The 20,324-nt window shown below is 25.3% G+C and overlaps 10 protein-coding genes across 10 annotated transcripts; 6 read left to right on the forward strand and 4 right to left on the reverse strand.

The window, feature by feature from the left end:
* Window positions 1–83: 83 nt before the first annotated feature.
* Window positions 84–1,645, reverse strand: ENU1_164100 (hypothetical protein; the record flags this gene model as incomplete). Its single annotated transcript, XM_008860932.1, has 2 exons — window positions 84–1,517; window positions 1,574–1,645. The coding sequence occupies 2 exons, from the start codon at window positions 1,643–1,645 to the stop codon at window positions 84–86; spliced, it is 1,506 nt and encodes a 501-aa protein (XP_008859154.1).
* A 3,509-nt stretch (window positions 1,646–5,154) lies between these two features.
* ENU1_164110 (bZIP transcription factor domain containing protein) lies at window positions 5,155–5,598 on the forward strand (the record flags this gene model as incomplete). Its single annotated transcript, XM_008860933.1, has 1 exon — window positions 5,155–5,598. The coding sequence occupies one exon, from the start codon at window positions 5,155–5,157 to the stop codon at window positions 5,596–5,598; it is 444 nt and encodes a 147-aa protein (XP_008859155.1).
* A 101-nt stretch (window positions 5,599–5,699) lies between these two features.
* On the reverse strand, window positions 5,700–5,924 carry ENU1_164120 (hypothetical protein; the record flags this gene model as incomplete). The annotated part of the gene is made up of 1 exon (XM_008860934.1): window positions 5,700–5,924. The coding sequence occupies one exon, from the start codon at window positions 5,922–5,924 to the stop codon at window positions 5,700–5,702; it is 225 nt and encodes a 74-aa protein (XP_008859156.1).
* Window positions 5,925–6,512: 588 nt separating this feature from the next.
* Window positions 6,513–8,072, forward strand: ENU1_164130 (protein kinase domain containing protein; the record flags this gene model as incomplete). Its single annotated transcript, XM_008860935.1, has 1 exon — window positions 6,513–8,072. The coding sequence occupies one exon, from the start codon at window positions 6,513–6,515 to the stop codon at window positions 8,070–8,072; it is 1,560 nt and encodes a 519-aa protein (XP_008859157.1).
* A 259-nt stretch (window positions 8,073–8,331) lies between these two features.
* On the forward strand, window positions 8,332–8,631 carry ENU1_164140 (cell division control protein CDC24, putative; the record flags this gene model as incomplete). Its single annotated transcript, XM_008860936.1, has 1 exon — window positions 8,332–8,631. One exon carries the CDS (start codon window positions 8,332–8,334, stop codon window positions 8,629–8,631), a length of 300 nt encoding a protein of 99 aa, XP_008859158.1.
* A 325-nt stretch (window positions 8,632–8,956) lies between these two features.
* Window positions 8,957–10,582, forward strand: ENU1_164150 (cell division control protein CDC24, putative; the record flags this gene model as incomplete). Its single annotated transcript, XM_008860937.1, has 1 exon — window positions 8,957–10,582. The coding sequence occupies one exon, from the start codon at window positions 8,957–8,959 to the stop codon at window positions 10,580–10,582; it is 1,626 nt and encodes a 541-aa protein (XP_008859159.1).
* A 259-nt stretch (window positions 10,583–10,841) lies between these two features.
* On the reverse strand, window positions 10,842–11,558 carry ENU1_164160 (hypothetical protein; the record flags this gene model as incomplete). Its single annotated transcript, XM_008860938.1, has 1 exon — window positions 10,842–11,558. One exon carries the CDS (start codon window positions 11,556–11,558, stop codon window positions 10,842–10,844), a length of 717 nt encoding a protein of 238 aa, XP_008859160.1.
* Window positions 11,559–11,900: 342 nt separating this feature from the next.
* ENU1_164170 (tyrosine kinase, putative) lies at window positions 11,901–16,811 on the forward strand (the record flags this gene model as incomplete). Its single annotated transcript, XM_008860939.1, has 1 exon — window positions 11,901–16,811. The coding sequence occupies one exon, from the start codon at window positions 11,901–11,903 to the stop codon at window positions 16,809–16,811; it is 4,911 nt and encodes a 1,636-aa protein (XP_008859161.1).
* A 183-nt stretch (window positions 16,812–16,994) lies between these two features.
* On the forward strand, window positions 16,995–19,328 carry ENU1_164180 (vacuolar sorting protein 9 (VPS9) domain containing protein; the record flags this gene model as incomplete). The annotated part of the gene is made up of 1 exon (XM_008860940.1): window positions 16,995–19,328. The coding sequence occupies one exon, from the start codon at window positions 16,995–16,997 to the stop codon at window positions 19,326–19,328; it is 2,334 nt and encodes a 777-aa protein (XP_008859162.1).
* Window positions 19,329–19,383: 55 nt separating this feature from the next.
* ENU1_164190 (hypothetical protein) lies at window positions 19,384–19,896 on the reverse strand (the record flags this gene model as incomplete). The annotated part of the gene is made up of 1 exon (XM_008860941.1): window positions 19,384–19,896. One exon carries the CDS (start codon window positions 19,894–19,896, stop codon window positions 19,384–19,386), a length of 513 nt encoding a protein of 170 aa, XP_008859163.1.
* Between the last annotated feature and the right edge of the window lie 428 nt (window positions 19,897–20,324).

Consider the following 20,324-nt stretch of genomic DNA (forward strand, 5'->3'; position numbering starts at 1 on the left):
TAAATTAATTAATTTTATTAAAAAGAAATTCAAAGAATTAGAAAAAAAAAATATGAATTTATTATAATAGCAAAAATTAACAATTATATTAGTAAAAGTACTATTGTAAATATCATATAACTTAAAACAGAAATTGTTGAACTTCGAGAATTATATGATATTTCTTTTACACATTTACCTGATGAACAAATAAGTCCATTCCTACAAGACCCACATCTTGGAAAACACCCACGAGAAAATAATGGAGTAATTGTATTAGAGTCAGTACATTCAGTATATTGACAATCAAAAGACTCAACACCACATTCTGTTACATTGTTTTGTTTTTTTGGAATAAGAGTAATCTTTTTAACATCAAATATTGTTCCTGGCACTGTTACAAATGTGAGAGCAATAACATTTAAATAACCATAACAATGTTTTGGGATTGAAAGTTTTGTTCTAATAAAATAATGAGTTTCATCTATTTTTGTATTAAATACTTCAACTGGAATATTTGTATTACAAACAAAAACAGCATCAAGAGCACTTTTCCCAAATTGATTTCCATGTCCTAATGTGGAAAAAGCATATTTAGGTAAATTACCTTCAACTTCCATTTCCACTATTACTAAAGAAAAAAGATCGTACATTTTAATTACTGTTGGATATCCAAATCCAAGTGTTGTTCTTTCATTTTCAGCAACAAAATGGATTGATTGATCTGTATCGTTTAGTCGTTTTATTGAATAATCAATATTAACTTGATTAAATATCCATTTAAAAAAGGAACTTTGCTCTCTTGAAGTAGAATTTATATAAACTTGTGTTGAAGGCATAAATGGACATGAATTTACTTTTCTATGAGTAAATTGTTCTTTAGCAATATATAAACCAATTAAATTAAGGTTAACATCATTAACATTACATATTCTTCCATCTACTGCAATCAATTTTATATTAACAGTATTGTCTTGTAGTGGAACAATAAAATGACTATTAGGTAGTGATAGATAGTCATTATCATCAATAATTATTTTCTCTATTACTACAGCACTATTTAATATTTGTAACTCTACAGAAGTTTCATTTTTCTTAAGAGTATAAAGAAAAGGTGGAGAATGAAAATTACAATCAGCTTGTCTAACAGTTACTTGACTGAATACATAATTAGATTCTGAAGTTGAAGTTGATATTAATTTAAATAAACCATCTTTTACTATAATCATTCTTGAAAGATCTTCTTTTGTATAAGGACATTCTTGTTTAACAGAAAAGGTACCAACAACAATACAACTAAATGGTGATTGAGAAGGTCCTGTTAACTCTAAACATTCTCCACATCTTGATGTAGAATGAGACACTTTATGAATCATTGATACATCTTCATAAACCCAACATTCCATCCCAAAACTATGTCCAATAGATTCTTTTTGATAGTCTGGAATATTTTTCATACAATCTTCATTTATAATTATATATTGTCCAATTCCTGTAAGCTCAGCAATATGTTTAGCATTTGAGATAAAGAAATGGCTCTAAAGTAATGTTAATTTGATTAACTATGTCTTTTTATTAATGTTAAAGAACAAACCATACACGGATCATTTTGGGCAGAGACTTCACTCAAAAAAAGATAAAGTATAATAATATATAATGTGAACATAGACTAAATGCTATCAGTTATTAAAACGAATTAAGTTCTTTTTACTTCTATGTGATTTAGTATTTCTTATTTTTAAAATCTCTAAACATTGTTTTTCTTACTAAATCCATTTGACGAATTATATCTTAACCCTTTCTAAAATAAGAGTTTTGTTTCAATCGGTTAAATCACTCAGATATTTCATAAATTATTATGAGAAAATGTTAATTCTAAACCCTCGTTTATGAGTCGTATCCTTTTATTATTTATTGAGGTAATTGTCTCTCTTCTTAGGGGACAGTTTGTTCAATCTTTAAAAATTTTCTTTCGTTCATCGTCATCATTTTTTAAATATTTTTTATTAAAACTATTTTTAATTTGTTTAATTAACTCAAAAAATAAGAAAATGTTCATTTTTTTTCTTCTAAAAATATAAAATAACTTTCATTTTCTTTTTTGTCACGACAGAATTACTTTAATTATTTTTGTTTCACCTTCATTTATTTTTACAGCCTTTTGAATCTTTGTTAGGATTAAATGTTTCAGAGTCAAAAAAAGAGTTGAGTAATTTTAATAAAAGCTTTGTTAATAAAACTATTTCAGAGAAAATTGGTAGTTATAATTATTTCAACACCACTCACAAAATAGTCTTACCAAATCAGATATTGAGACTGGAAGTTCTGGACTAATTGTATTAAGAAGATAGTTTTATGATTTTTACGTTTTGTAATTTTTTTTTGATGTTTAATCTTTTTTATAAACGTTGATTTGTTTATAATTGTGTTTAATATCTGAGCGAAATATGAAAAATTTAAATAAACTAAGATCAAAAATACTCAAGTTGAAATTGAACTATAAAAATAATTTATTAAATCAATTAGAATTTTAGTTATAACTTTTTTTAAATATATTATTTACTTTTACTAATCAATATTAATTTTTACAAACTTTACAAGGAAAAAAGAATCAGTTTTATTTCTTTAAGACTGAAATTTTTCTGAGCAATATTATTTTTATACAAACCATATCTTACAATTTTTTTTCGTTTAATAATAATGACTTGTTATGGATAAATATAAATTAAGACTTATCTGATTGTTTTTCTTTTCGTTGAATAAAAATTCTATAAACTTATGACTAAATAATTTATTCGTAGTTATTTTTATTGTCACCATTTTTTATTTTTTGAATGAAATTGTATTTTTGATAGTAATTAGTCAATGAATCATATAGTCAGTTATATTTAACTACAATGCCATATTTTATATGTCTATTTATTATTATATCATTACTAAAAAGTTAATTTCTAATGAAGAAATAACATTTGTAACTAATAAATATTTTTTTATGGATTTTTCGTTGTGTTAACTAAAATATATTTTTGTGTAATAACCCATATTTAGTTTTTATTTATTATCCATAAAATATTAATTCAATTAAATACTTTATTAAACTGTTTTTCTAAATAAATTAATTTTTTTATAAGTCAAAATAAAAATATAAAATTTTATTTGTGTTATTTACAAAAAAAATGAATTAATGGAATAACTCTAATTTTAATGTTTTTTTTTAATGGTAACAATTTTTAAAAAATTAACAATATGACACTATCATAATTCGTATTTATTATTCTGTAAAAATCTAATAGTATTTTTTTTAACTACTAACCGTTAACTCTAATCATAAAACAATACGTTATTTAAATTATTATTATGTTTTATGTTGATGATATATTCTTCTAAAAATAGTTTGCTTTTTTAGATATTAAAAAGAATAATTAGTTTAATGTTATGGTTCATTAAAATATAAATGAGTTGGTTTTTAATTCGTTTTAAATAATGTCATTATTTTTACACAAAGACTGTGATATACTTATATAAAACAATTTATATTTTTGTAATTAGATGATTACATATTATATTGTTTGTTTATTTTCTTAATAAAGTTTATTATATTATTAAATTCTATTTGTACATACTTAAAAACAACATTCTTGTATTTTATCATTCATTGAAAATGATACAATATTTATATTATCATTTTTATTTATTCCCTCACCCATTTTTCTTTATTAATCAATATAATTAGTTTATTTCTATATATATTTCTTGAATTGAGTCTTATAACTTTGTTTACACAATTTCAATTAATTTCAATTTCATGATTAATATTATTTGATAATATCCTTTTCTATGAAAGTAAATAACTACAATCATTTTTATATTTCATCCATTTTTACTAATCAAAGACAAAACAACAAATAACTCTTGTTATTACATCATTTCTAGCTCTTTTATTTTGCCAAGTATATGTAAATATATTAATAATTATAACTATTTTATCATGTTCAATATCGAATAATAACTCTATTATTAAATGAGTTTATTAAATTAATTATTAATCCTCCATGAAGATTATGAACCTATTATTTTTATTTTTTATTTCTAAATATATTATAATATAGTTTATTATATAAACATTAAAGTCTTGTATTTGTTAAATAATTATTAAGTTTTATTGTTTAAGTATGAAATACTAACATTGAAAATCAATAAAAAATATAACTGAATTAAATAAAGCATTTTATAATATAATCAGTCATTGACTGACTGCATGACAGAAAAAGTATCTCTACGATAGTTGAACTGTCTTTCTAAATAATTATTATCTAAATATTTAATTTGTTGTCAAAACTGTATGGTATAGTCTTGAAAACTATTAATTGGAGTATTAGATTATAACAACTGTTAAACCGTTCTCAATACTATTGTTTTCTATAATAATAACTATGAAGTCTTAAATAAATAAAAATAACTATGAAACAAAAAATAGAATAGCCAAACGAAATGACAAAGTATAACAACTTCATATATCTATGTTTACAATAATTATATAATTAAAATATGTTGAGTTGTTCATAGAATAATTGATATTCTTTATTTTACACTCATTGGGTATTTTTTAACATTATAGAAAAAAAGAATAAATGTTCATTTTTTTTTAAATTCTCTTAAATAAATACTAAAAGCTGAGTTTAGCAGTGGTAATACTAACAAAGAACATATTCTTGTAGTTGATCTATTTTCATTTAAAAAAAGTTAATTAAATAAAATTTATTTAATCTGACTTTCAAATCTCATCACTAGTTTAATTAACAATTATAGAAAATAATACTAAGAAAGAAACAAGCTATCATTGAGTCTAAACATAATTAAATAAAAAACGAAATAACATTATTTTTTCAAAGAAACCAACGAAATGTAAAAATGATGTTTTTGTTTTTGCATGAACTCGAAAACGGCGTTGCAATCATCTACATTCTTCTATTTTTTTAATAAAGAAAAGAACCAATAAAAAGGGTAGAAAAAAGATTAAAAATCAAGGAAGTCAAGCAAACAACTCTTCAGTAAATTACTTGGATTTTTCAGGAATAAAACCCTTAGATTATTATTGTATGAAAGCCATTAACAAATTTAACATTGTATGAACTGTGTCGCCATCACTAAAAAGTTATTTGTTTTCCACCACACATGGAAGCACCGTACAATCCTTTTAACAGACATAACGAAAGTCCTCCGTCACAAAAATCTCCTTTACTACCACAAAATGTCTCTCCTCCTAGTCCTTTATCAAACGGTATAATTCACATATTTGATTTTACTGAACTTGAAAAAATGGATTTAGAAGAGTTTGACAGTTATATTGAAACTGTAAGAATGAAAGAAAGAATAACAGGTGATGATGAAGAAAAATTAAGAAAACTCAGAAGAAGAATTCAGAATAGATGGTCTTCAAAAATGTGCCGAGACAAGAAAAGAGACAAAATGAATGAATTAAAAGAAGAGTTATCATTATTTAAACAAAAATGTGAACAACTTGAAGAAGAAAATAAGAAATTAAAAGAGTTAGTGTCAGCGAATATAAGTGAAAATACTATTCAAACTGAAAAATCGACACTTGATTTTAATAATTAAAATTCAATTTATTTTAAACTTTTCTAATAATGATTCTATTTCAAAAAATTTTTATTTAAGTAACAAAAAACAATATCAAAAATAAATTTCTGTTATATAACTCAATTCTTAATTTGTTTCTTGAGTTCTTCAATTTCTTTATCCTGTTCTTCTAATGCCCTCAATAAATGTTTTATTCTATACTCTAAACGAGCATTTTGATCTTTTAATTTATCTAATTCTTCTGATTTTGGTTCTTGATTCTTTTTCATTTCTTCAGCTAATGTAGCACGAATTTCAGTAAGCTGACGAACTAATTCTTCTTTCGTCATATTAATATCTGACATAATGATCAATTGAATATAATAATTTTAGTTCACCAGAAGAGTAAGTTCTCAACTAGAAATTGGTCATCGAATCAGGGTTTTTATTTTCTTCATCTTTCTGGTTTAATGAATGTGTTATACATAACATATATAAAAGATTTAAACAATTAAAATGTATTTATTTTGTGAGAATGTCTTTTATTACCACATTAATAAAACAGAAACCAATGATCAATAATAGTATTAATGGTTTTACTAACAACACTTTTATTCAAACACAAAATGTTATTAGAAATCAAGTACAATTGATCCTTCAAAAAAATAGAAATATTATCAAAAGAAAAAAAAAGAGAGTTGATAATTTTATTGTTGAAAAAAAAGGACAAACTGTAGTAATAGTAGAGTTATTGAATTCTAATTTGAACAGATAGAGAAAGAGTTAGGTTCATTAAAGATTTTGGTTACATTTGTTAAATAATAAGTGAAATAAATAAAAAATAAATAAAAAATAGTTTAATAAAATTATTAGTTGGTTTCTCTCAGGTGGTAGTAAAAAGAAAAAAATAGAACAAAAAGAAGTATTAGAACTTAAATCTCATAATAATTTTAATGGGAAATACTCTTATCAATGTCGGTCATGAACAGGTCCTTGTAGATAGAAAACTAGGACAAGGAGGATTTTCACAAGTTTATCTTGTCCATTCTCAACTGAGTAATAGAGAATATGCAATGAAAGTTATGTATTATGGTGACCAAAATGATTTAAAACGGATTCAACAAGAAATAAATGTACATAAAGCGTTATGTAAAAACGAATTTATTGTACCATTGATTGATAGTGCTATCTATAGTGAACCAGAAAAAAAAGTAGTGTTATTGATGGATTATTGTCCTGTTTCTACAATTAATGTATTAGAAAGAACATACCCAAATCCAATAAAAGAAGAAGCTGTCTTAAGAATGTTTTATCAAATTTGTCATGCTGTTGCTTTTATGCATTCACAAAATCCACCATTGTGTCATAGAGACTTAAAAGTAGAAAATGTATTATTTAAAAATAAAAAGTTCTTATTAACTGATTTCGGTAGTGTTGTACCAGAAAGTAAATTTTATAATCGAACTAAAGGAGATTGTCCTATAATTGATGAGAATATTCAAAAATATACTACATTAGCTTATCGATCACCAGAAATGATTAATCTTTATGACTATAAACCAATTGGAAGAAAGGCTGATGTTTGGGCATTAGGATGTATATTATATAAAATTTGTTACTTCGATACTCCATTTGAAGAATCTCCAATGAGAATTCAATTTTGTAAATACTCTATTCCAAATAATTATTATTCTAAGAAAGTGACTCAATTCTTTGAAAAGATCTTTGTTATTGACCCTTTTGAACGTATTAACACTTTCCAACTTATGGACATGATAGCTAAAGAAGTTAACTTACCAAATCCTTATGCCAACTTAATGGATCAATCTGATCCTGTTGCTTCTAATGCTCCTTCACCATCTCCAAATCCTGTTCAACCTCAAGAAGAAACTTTGAAGCCACAAGTATCAACTTCAAGTTCTGCTGGATTATTCTGGGATAATTTTAAAGACATTCCTACACAATCTGATGATTCTTTAAAACAAAAGCCATCTATTCTTCAACCAAAAACATCTGGGGAAAGTCAAACATCTTCATCAATGACTCATTCAACTAATTCAGTTAATAATAGTAGTTCAAATATTTCACCATCACTTAACAAGTCAACAGACTTATTTTCTTTTGATGAATATCCAAAGAAATCATATACCCCAATGACTACTTCAACAGATTTATTCTCATTTAATCAACCAAGTAATACTACTATTTCTCAATCACCTAAGCCATCATCTTCTGCTTCATTATTTGACTTTGGAACACCTTCAACAAAACAAACAACTATTGTTATGACTAGTAATTCATCTAACACACATTCTCCACAACCAAAAAGTCAAGCATTATTTGATTTTGAAAGTGAAAGCTCATTTAATTCAAATTCTCAAAAGAAAGATGATATATTTGCATCATTAAATACTACTAAATCAAAAAGTTCATCACCAAAGATTCAACAAACAAATGGAGATTTATTTTGGAAAGGAACAAAAGATTCTTTTGATTTTAATGGTCAATGGTAAGTGAATGGTTTGTTTTACTGGTTAAATGTTTATTTTAGAATAAAAAGTATTTAAGGAAAGAGTTAAGGATTTTGTTAGTTTATTGAGAAATATCAACAGTAATGAGAGAAGGAGAAAGAATAAAAAATATTAGAAAACAAGAGAAAGTTAATTTGAAATAAAAAAATAAAATTTTTATAGTTCAAGTAAAAAATACTAATCTTCTTTTTCAAAAAACAAAAAAAAGAAACTAAAAAAAAGTTTTAAGTTTGGTTGGGAAATGGAAAGTGATGACCAATTCATTCAGTTCATTCAGAAGAAAATGATGTTAATATCATGGATGGAAACTATTCTTAAAGTACCTATTAATCCTGATTTATGTAATTCACTTAAATCAGGAACAATTTTATGTTATTTAGCAAAAACTATTGATGATGATCTTATTCCAGTTATTCATGACTCTAAACATCCATATAAACAATTAGAAAACTTAAATATGTTTCTTCAAGTATGTAAAGAAATGCACGTTCCATTATTAAGAATTGCAACACACGATGATTTTGTAAAAGGGGTTTGTTAATATTTTATTTATTAGGTTAGTCAATTCATTTAATAGAATATTGTTAGAATAGTTGAATGTGTCTTTCTATTTGCTACAGAATGTTTTAAAATCTATAACATTGAACCATTTCCACAAATTCCTATTGAAGAAGTTAAAAAAAATCTTCCTTCAGGTCAGGAAGCTGAAAATATAAAAGAACAATTAAAATATATTCAAAGAACAGTTATTGGTGGCAAAATTCGAGTTTCAGCCTCTGTATTTAGAACTACATTACAATTTCTTATGTCAACAACAAAAGGATTTGACAGTTTGTTATATTTTAGTTAACTAATTTTAATAAAATATGTTCATCACATTAGTGAATGTATTTGAAGGTACTATTGCTAAGGCACAAGCTTATTTCAGAAGATTTTCTGCAAAAAATGAAATGAATTCATTAAAAAAAAAGAATGCATTTAGAATTAAAGTTACACAAGAAATGGTTAAAACAGAAGATGATTATGTCCATTATCTTAAAGAGGGTATTGATAAATATAGACCAATTATTCAAAGTTTTGTTGAGAATGGTGCATTAAAGAAGGATAGTGTTCAAATAATTTTTAATAATATGGAAGAAATTTATCAATTTAACTCTAAGTTTTTAAATGACTTGAAGAAAGCTACTGAAGATATGAAACCAAATAAACCATGGATTAATGTTTATAAAGAACTTGAAGGTGCACTTAGTGTTTATACTCCTTATCTTGTTAATTATTCTGAGTCTATAGAACGAGTAGAACAAATTTTATGTATTGAATGTGTCAGAGATGCACTAATGAAAGAAAAAGGGAATGATAAGGATATGTCATCATATTTAATTATGCCAATTCAAAGACTTCCAAGGTATGTTTTATTATTAAATGAATTAAAAAAACATACATGGAATGATCATCCAGATGCAAATAATCTTGTTGAAATGGTTAATCTTATTAAAAAAGTAACTACTACAATAGATGAAACTAAAACCAAAGCAGACAGTGAAAGAATTAAACCAAAATTATTTGATAAATTTAAACCAGGAAAATTTGGAGATATAACAAATGAAGAGATATTATATATAACTGATTTTAAATTAAAAGGATGTCCAGTATCAGCTGTTCTAACACAAAATTTACTTGCAATAGCAAATAAAGAAAATTTAATTAGATTTGTCTTTCCAATATCAAGAATTACTCTTCTTCCTTGTAACTCAAAAAAAGATTCAATTAAAATTAGAGTAAGGACTAAAAGTAAAATAAAATTACAAGGAACTGAACTTGTTCCTGATGGTGGATTAATTAGAATGGTTAATGACCTCAAAAAGTTACAATCTGCTTCAGTTCCTAACTTCCCATTAACGGAAAGTTGTGTAGTTCATAGGACAATAGAATTACATTCTGGTGATATCGATAGAAGTATTGACCCAGAAGAAGAATTAATGAAAAGAAGAAAAGATAAAGGAGGAAGGATGTCTATTTATTCAAAAAGACCTATTGCATTAACTAATGATCAGTTACCATTTAATTCTTCTTTATTAAAAGTTCCTATGGAAAAAAAGAATAGATGTTCTGAAATTCCAACTGATAATATTAAAAGTATTGAAGAATATAAAAATGATAGACAATCAGAATGTTCAAGAAAGGGTTCTGTAAGTGGAACTGATAGTCCTTCTTCAATTAAACCTAAATTAACTATTTCTGTTAATACTAGTAAAGGAGATGCTTCAAAAAGAGATCGTAGATCTTCATGTGCTGAAATTACATTAAAAGTATCAAAACATGGTGGAAATAATGATTTAACAAAGAATATGTTAAGAGAAAAAAATGTTCAATTAGTAGATGGTAAAAGAACGCTTAATTCACTTGGGCTAGAGGTTTATTCTTTTAGAGAATTAGAAAATAAACCAGATGGGATTGCCAAAGATGACTTAGTAGTTTGTTGTTATTTTTAATATTAAAATGAAGTCAAATTAAGAAGAAAAACTTAACATTTTTAGTTTCATTTGTCAGACGAAGATTTTATCGAATTATTTGATGTTACGTTTGATATGTTTAAATCATGGAAACAATGGAAACAGCAAACAGAAAAACAAAAAGCAGGATTATGGTGAAAACTATTTTCTCATTTTAATGTAATTGCAATGAATTTCACTTCATTGAGTCTCTATTTTAAAGTTAAACAAAGAAGTTAAAGATATGTTATTAATAAAATTAATCATCTTCTTCACTCGAGTCTCCCATAAATTGTGCCATTAGTAGAGCTGCTTCCTCTGCTAATTTTCTTCTCTCATTCATATCAGTTGTTTGAGCAGCCTTTCGTTTATAATCTAATAATTTATTTAGTGCAGTCTCTAATGTCAAATCTTTTTCATCACTTTGAGTTGTTTCATTACTTGATTTTGTTAGTTCTTGCTTTGAAGTATTTGGTAGTTGTGGTGGTTGTAATAATAGATCTTCATTATATCTCTGAGGTTGTTGAGAGAAGTTCCATGGGTTATTTGCAATAGCCTCTGCAATTCTGTCTATTCCTTCTGCGTTATTTTCATCTTCTATTGCTTGTCTGTCCACATATTCAATACCATTATCAATGCACCAATCAAGTAATTTACCATTTCCGATAATCATATTTAATTCTCCAGCATTATATTGAGTTATTTTTTGATAGTTTGGAGTATTTTCTTCGCAGATATATCCTCCCCATTCATCTTCTATTCCTTCTTCTATACTTTGAAGTGGAACTAGTTCAATATCTATAGACCCATATTTATGTATAATTGTAATTCTTTGTGTTTCATGTTCATTTATTGGCTCATATTCAACATTTTCTTTTTTGTTTAATCTCCCATTGGTTATATGATGTTTTAATGTATGAACAATTTCTTTAAATTCTTCTGGTTTCAAATTAATCACAGCTACTTTATTACTCATCTCTCTGTTCTTTGTTTTTTAGTTTTTTTCTAATATTTTTATTTTTTCATTTTGTGATGAATAACATTTTTATTTGATTTATGTTGTTTTCATTTGAACATTTTTAATAATTTTTTTTTGCCTGTTATGCCTATTAACGTACTTTTAAGAGATATTGAAAAGATTTTTCAATACTTTTTTTTCTGATTAATAAAACCATTAATGGATTGTATTAATTTTTTTTTTGTTGTAATTCATGATTCTGTTTTATTTTTAGACAAAACAGTTTTCGAAAAACGAAGTTCAATAGGAAGTGGCTGTTTTGTGGATTATTTAAGATAAGAAACTAGTTATCTTAATTAGATGTTCATTAGTATTTTACTTTTTGTATTTAGTAATATTTTTTATGCAAGATCAAATGAATGGACTGAGAGTAATGGAGTTATTGGTTATTTTCCAGTAGGTATTGAACGAAATGGATGGACTCATGAATATATAAAAATTGGAACTAAAAAGAGTGATGTATTTTATTTTAGAAATGGTTGTTGTACTTTAGAGAATACCATTTTTCAAGACTTTGATACTACTGGGAAGTCTCCAAAATATCTACACTTTGAAGAGCCAACATCAACAATGAAGTCATTTGGATTAAGAACTGTACATTCTGAAGGATTGTTATTTCTATTTATGAAAGTTATTCCAGATAAATTTGTATTAACATTTGGTTGTTTTGGTATAGATGGATGTAGAACAAAAGTTGCTGATTCATCAAAACCAAATATTCATATTTATAATTCTAATATTAATATCTATTCTGATATAAATCAGAAATTTTATTTTATTATTGAAACGGATTCTACTACTAGATACATTATGATTGATGGGGATTCAGCTCAAACATTAACATTTGATTTTAGTTCTTCTTATCAAAGTAACCTTCCAAAATATTTATTCACTGGTCATAACATTTATTCAGTGATAACATCATCTTATTCTATTTCTAATGTTTGTAATAGAAATGGAAATGGTAGATATGTTATTTATGAATTAATTGAACCATTATCTGATTGTAATTGTTCACTAACAACTTCAACACCAAATATTTCAGTTTTATCTAACTGGAATTATCCTGATTGTGTTAAAAATTCTTCAATGTATGATTTAAATCTTCCAAATTTTGAAACTATTCAATTAAAAGATTTAAACCATTGGAATTCAATTAATTTTAAAACAAAAACAAAGGTTATTGATATAAGTTCTATCGGTAAATTAATTGTAAAAACTCTTGTCCTATCTTCTTCAAATGAAATTATATTTAATGGTATTGTTATTGTTTCTTCTTTAACTGTAATTTCACCTTCATATTGTATCTTTAATGATATTCAAATAAATAATGAAATAGATATTTCATCTATTCATTCACAAGAGGTAATTTTATTTACAAGAATAATAAATCATTTTGAGTCACAGTTTTTGCTTAATAATGTAATGACTTGTGGAAATAGATTTGTCCCAAAAGGTGCATTTTTTATGTGCCAATGTATTTTTGATGGATCAAATTATATAGACTCAACACTAAAACAGTTTATTGATTGTTATAATTATAAATTATATCCTAGTAATACTTTAAATTTAAGAATTAATTTCAATTTATATGAAATTCAATCAAATGAATATTGGAATAACGTGACAATAGAACAAAATACTTATTTCAACACAAATAGTAAAATTCTTTCAATTAAATTTTGTTCATTTAATGGGTATAATATTTTTATTAATGGTTCTTTGTTTTGTAAGACATTACAAGTAGATTCTCATACTAGAATTAAGGTAAATGGAAATTTTGAAATAGAACAATTTATTAGTAAAAATGATTTTTTCAATATTAAATCAGAAAGTGTCATTTCGTTAAATGAGAATAGTTCTTTACACTTTCCAACAATGTATTCAGTACAGACATGTGTTAACTTTGTTGTATCTCCAACTACATTTAAAATGATTAATTCTTCATTCTTAAATAATAGAATGATTTATTTATCTTCTAATAAACTAGTTCGTATATGTCCAGCAATACAATTGGATGATAGTGTTTATTGTACTTTAGTTTCTGGTTCATTATCAAATGGAAATTATAAAGAAGTATATTGTCCATGTTATTCTTCAAATTGTGTTGTTCAATTATTACCTTCAATATCTTTTTTAGATATTGATCATTCATTTGAAGGGATAGTACAGATTAACGATAGTCATTTGGTTATTAAACCAGATGATTTTAATTTTTCACTTAGAATTACTGCAAATTATTCCTTTGTTTACTTTCCTTCACAAACAAAAAATATAAATGTTCTTTTTAAAAATTCGTTAGATAGTGTTGTTACATCTGAACAACCATTTAACCTAATAAATGAAATAATTCATTCAACAAAAACAATATCATATTGTTCTTCATATTATATAATGAACAATGAAGTATCATGTTTGGTTTGTGATGGAATTATTCTTAATGGAACTTGTGTTAATTATGAAGTAATTGATATCCCATATTGTACAAAGAAAAGTAAGTATACTTGTGATGAGTGCAGTGAACATTATGAATTTATTAATGGTATATGTTCTTTATGTCCTACCAACTGCCGTAGATGTATAAATAATAAATGTGTATTATGTGATGATTATTATCAAATTGACAGCTATGGAAGATGTCAGAAAAATGAAGAGTTAAAAGTAGTATCGAACAAAGTAGTATCATGTTCTGAAGGTTTTTATTCAGATGGAACACAATGTCTTTCTTGTGAAGAGCATTGCATCCAATGTACATCAAAAAAGTGTATTATTTGTGAAGATAATTATATTAATATTAATGGTATTTGTATTAAGAAAACAAACAGTGAAACTGTTGTTACAGCAACATCAATTATTTCATGTTCTAATGGATATTTTTTAGAAAATGGTCGATGTCTTTTATGTTCATCCAAATTTGATGGATGTTCAATGTGTTCTTCTCAAGAGTGTTATAGTTGTTTTAATTCTAGTGAAATTGTTACAACTGGTAAGTCATGTTCATATGTTGATTGTGTGTCAAGTCATAGTCATTTTATTTCTTGTAATGATAAAGCAAAATATTTTGATGGAACTGACTGTATTTATTGCAATGAAAATTGCAAATATTGCGTTAACAATAAATGTGTTGAATGTTTTTCTGGTTATATTTTAAATTCTTTAGGTCAATGTATAAATAAAGAAAATGTTACAAATTGTGAACAATATGTTCATGGACTTTGTGTAAAATGTACTAATAAAATGTATGTCTCAAATTATGATTGTAAGGCTTGTCCTGAACATTGTTTAGATTGTTTAAATTCGGAGTATTGCTTTAAATGTGAGAATGGATATACTTCTATTAATGGGTCATGTGTTTTATCTTCTTTAGTTATACAAAACTGTCAATTTTTATTTTCTAATAATGAAGGATGTGCTGTCTGTATGAAAGGATATTACAGATCATCTTCATTATGTAAAAAATGTAAAAGTCATTGTTCATCATGTCAAACAGATTTACAATGTTTAGAATGTAATGAAAATTATTATCTTTCGATGAATGGGTCATGTCTTTCTTATGAATTATTAAAAAATTGTAAATTAAAGACATCTACTGGGTGTGAAGAATGTAATATTGGTTATACTTTAAAAAATAAAGAATGCATTCATTGTTCTTATATTTATGAAGGGTGCTCTGAATGTAATTCTTATCAATGCATTTCATGTACTGATGGAATATTGAAAAATTATCAATGCATACCATTATCACAATTAAGTCATTGTATTTCAGTTGAAAAAAGGATTTGTTCACAATGTAGTTTCTGGTATCAACCTAGCAATGATGGGACATATTGTCAAAGATCTCCTGTATGGTGGGTAATTATATTAGTCATATTGGTGATTCTCTCAATAACTATTATTATTTTAATAATTATTGGATGGTTCAGTAGAACATATTATAGATATAAAACACAAAAACAATATGAAAAAGAAAATAGTTTCTTTAATATAAGATATTGTAATATTGTATTTATGTCACTACCTTATAATAACCAAATAATGGTAAATAAAAGTATAATAAAATTTAAAGAAGAAAATGATGATGATTTTCCTGAGCTGAGTGTTGGAAAAGAAATAAGAGAAATTCTTTGTATTGCAAATTCAACTAAAGAAACAATTAAAGTTCAATTAACAACCAAAGAAGAAAATAACAGATATTTATTAAGAACTAATCCTCAAATAGTCACTATTCCAAAAGGAAAAGGATGTGAATTTGATGTATTTGTTACACCATTATGTTCCTGTACTGTTGAAGATCAGATGGTTATTACTTCAAAAAATATTCGTACAAAAATTGAACAAACCTGTACTATTCAAATATCATTCAAAACGAAATTATCAACAAGATTAGACTATACTGAATTTAAAGAAATAAAGAAAAAAGGAGAAGGTTCATTTGGTATTGTTTATGAAGGAATATTTAGAGGAAGGAAAGTTGCAATAAAAAAAATGAAGAATTTAGAAGATAATGAAGAAGTTATGGAGGAATTTGAGAAAGAAGTTTCTATGTTAGATAAATTTAGATGTGATTATATTATTAATTTCTTTGGAGCATGTTGTTTAAAAGACCATATTTGTATAGTTACAGAATATGCAGAGTATGGATCAATTAGAGAACTTATTGTAAAGAAGAAAGAAAGCATTCCAAAATTAGCAATCCGTTTAAGATTTCTTCTTGATGCTGCTAAAGGAATTCAATATCTTCATAACAATAATATATTACATCGTGACATTAAACCAGATAATATTTTAGTAATGTCTTTTGATGAAAAGAATACTGTAATGACTAAACTAACAGATTTTGGAAGTTCAAGAAATATTAATATGTTAATGACTAATATGACATTTACCAAAGGAATTGGAACACCAATATATATGGCACCAGAAGTTCTTAATCAAGAAAAATATAAAAAGGAAGCTGATATATATTCATTTGCAATTACTATGTATGAAGTTGGTCAATGGAATGACCCATTTCCAAAAAATGATGAAAGATTTGGTTTTCCATGGAAAATAGCAGAATTTATTACATCAGGAAAAAGATTAGAACAACCACCTTTAATTCCAGAAAGTCTTTATTCAATAATAACTCATTCATGGACACAAAATCCAAAACAAAGGCTCTTAATATCTTCAATAATTAATTCATTAAAAACAATTATAAACACACAATAAAATATCTCTAATTTAAAAAAATATATATTTGTAACAAGAATTTTCATTTATTATAAAATGATAAAATCTTTTGAAAAAAGAAGAAGAAAAATCATCATATTGAAATTATTAAAAATTCAACTTTTCTTATTTTTCGTTAAAATTTCTTTTTTAAAAACTTATTAATCAAAAAAATTTCTATCCATGCAACAAGACCCTCTTGTAATAACTAATCATATTCAGTCAGAGGGGACTAGTGATATTACTAATAGTGAGATATCACAAACTATTCAATTTAATGAAATACCAAACATTTCTTCATTTCATTCTGAAGAAAATGAAATTAATAATTCTTCTATTCAAGTTCAACGAAGTGATATCGTTTCAATAGAAAATAAAAAATATGTTCCTCCTAAACCTGAAAAAGCACCTCCTTCTCCAGGAAAAAAAACAATTCATAAAAGTAATTCCATTGAAAAAAAAAGATTGTCAGAAGGATATGATCAATGCTTATTGATTAAGGATATATCACATCCAGTAACACCTCCCCCAAAACCTAAATATTCTCTTGGAGATAAACCATTGTATGACGCACCAAAATATAAAAAGAAATTAACTGTTATAGACAAACAAACACGTATTAATCGAAAGAAAATTCAATCACAGTCATTCATTTTTGTTAAAGGTGTCCCATTAAACTTTGAAAAATATTCACAAATTAAAGAAGAAAATAATAACAGTCAAATTCAACAAAAATCTCTTACTTCAGAAAATATTCCTACTGTCACTATTGAAAATATTCCTTCAAGTGAAGTTTTAAGTGAATTACAAAATAATTCTATTCAAATTGAATATGTTAACAAAATTGAATATCATAACTCATTATTAGTTATTACTCATCCTATATTTCGATCATTAATAACAACTAATATTTCTATTTTACAAGACGCTCTTAAATTAAATGCAATATTAATATTACCACCAGTATATTGTATCAATGATATTGATTTGACAAAAGATTTCTTCTATTCTCATTTTATTTTACTTGATAAAGAATCATTACACTTTATAACTTTAACTCAAATACCAGGAATTATTTCTAATTCTAGTTTAAGAGTTTTTATGAGTGACGTTAAAGACTTTAATGGAACAGACTTTGAACGATTTGATGAGGCTATTGAAACAGTAAAAAGTATATCTAAAACAAGTGCTCCTATATTCTCAACAAATATCATTGGTATTGAGGCATATATTGGAAAAGAAACAAACCAATCTCAATTAAATATTTTATTAACAAAATCACCAATCTATCAACATGGATGTAGTTGGGCATGGAAATTAATGGATGGAAATGCACCATTATCTTTTAATGAATATACTATTGAATTATCATTAGATGAAAGTGTTGAAACAATTAAAAATTCAATTCCTGGATTTATTGATCAACAACGAATTGACAAAATGATGTTAAATGATAAGTTTCAACCAAAATTTGTATCACCACTAGATGATGAACGAAGAAAAGAATTAAATAATAATAATGAAGTACAAAAGAAGATATATCAAAAAATTCTTAAAATAAAAGAAGTTTCAATCCAAATTGACCAATTTGTAGTCGGCTTTGGAGAAATGGTTAAAGGAATGAATTTAGATGAACGAAAAGAAGTTATTGAGAAGTTTATAAAAGAGATGCTTATTACATTGAAAAGATTAAAAATTGGAATTGGTGAAGATAAACAATACTTCACTGTTCTTCAAAGACTATTATATACTAGGGTATTTAAATATATTTGGCCACCAAGTATTAATACAATTGAAAAAATGAATCTTAAAGAAGTTGAAGAAGATCATCTTATAATGAATAAAGTTATAGAACATCAATTTATTACACCAGAGTTATTAGATGTTGACTTTGATGAAAATAAGAGTGTGGAACCTCTAAGTTATGCTATAAATTGTTTAAAACAAATAGATTCTGTTAGAACTGCTCAAGATAAATTAGCATATATTTATATTGCATTACGTATTGTTGAAATGACAATAATTTTTGTCACTGGGAATGTAAGTGGAGATAGTTTTGTTCCTATTGTTATTTATACTTTATTAAAAGCAAATTTACCTCATCTAAGTTCAACAGTAAAATACGTTATGACTTTTGCTGAAACTACTAGAGGAGCTCATTCATGTTATTTCTGTAATTTTGTAGCTGCAGTGTCTTTTATTACTCAAATGAATGAAAACTCATTACATTTTGAAGAAAATGAGGTTTACCAACAATTTATCCAGCAAACAAAAGACTCTTATCAATATTCAATTAAACAACGTTGTCCAACTATTCTTCCAGCTCATTTACTTACTTTATTTGACGTAACAAAAACAGAAGAGCCACAAAAACAACTTTATCATATGTTACAATCATCTTCTGATAATTTCCCACGAGAAGAAATTCCTACACTCCTTTCTGTATTAAAATCTTTGTATGAAGAAAATAAACGTTTAAAACAACAAGTAAATAAAATAAAAAAAACACAAAATTAATTAAAATATTCTTTGAATTTTCGTTTTTCCAATTAAATTAATAATATAAACAAAATTAAGCAAACATTTGCTCTAAATGATAATTCCATACAGCTGGAGATTGTGAACGTTTAAAACTTCTATCAGGAGAAGCAACAACAAATTTAGAATTAAAATAATTATTACATCCTGATATAAACAAACAATTCACCAAAAATTGTTGTAATGAATTTAAAATATTTTTATTACTTGAATTACATGTCTGAATTACTAAAGTACATTCAGCAATAATCATACTAACATATTTTCCTCGCTCACATCTTGGAGATATATAAGGTTTTAATAACTCGTCAAATACATCTTCTCGTGCTGCCATACATGCATCCCTAAATTCTGTAAAGAAACAAGGATCACATACTGTGAAAGACTGAACTATTTTGTGTGTGATTTTTTCTTTTAATACTCCATATGAATAAAATTCTAATACCCGTTGACTTTTTCCAAAAGAAGAAGAAAGTGAAACAGGCAAAAGGTTATGAGAAAGAACTTGTTTCATTATTCTATGAAAATGAGCAGATTGTATTGTCATACTAATTTAACTAATTACATTCTTTTAAAGATCCTTTTATAATTCAAACTATTTCATCTCACTAAAACAATCTTGAGGTTTGTTTAACGAAAAGTCAACAAGAGCATTCTTTTTTTAGTAGATTAAACGTGGCAAAGTCAACTTTTTTCTTTATAATATATTAAAATAGAAACAAATGACGGGAAATAGAAACATTCATTAAAAAAAATAAATATTAAGCTAAGTTTTAATAACTTTCAACCTATTGTTCAGGTGAGAATTTCTTCAAATCCTTCACTCTCCTGAGAGTCTTCTTCTTCTGGTATTTCTATATTCATGTATTCTCCAGAATGATCTCAACAATATCTCATAAGATCTTTCATATTTCTTATTACAATTTCTTGTGTCATTATTTCACTTGGTATTTCTATCAATTCTGCTTTTAGTAA

This window comes from Entamoeba nuttalli, assembly GCF_000257125.1.
Source record: "Entamoeba nuttalli P19 unplaced genomic scaffold asmbl_7056, whole genome shotgun sequence".
Classification (NCBI taxonomy): domain Eukaryota; phylum Evosea; order Mastigamoebida; family Endamoebidae; genus Entamoeba; species Entamoeba nuttalli.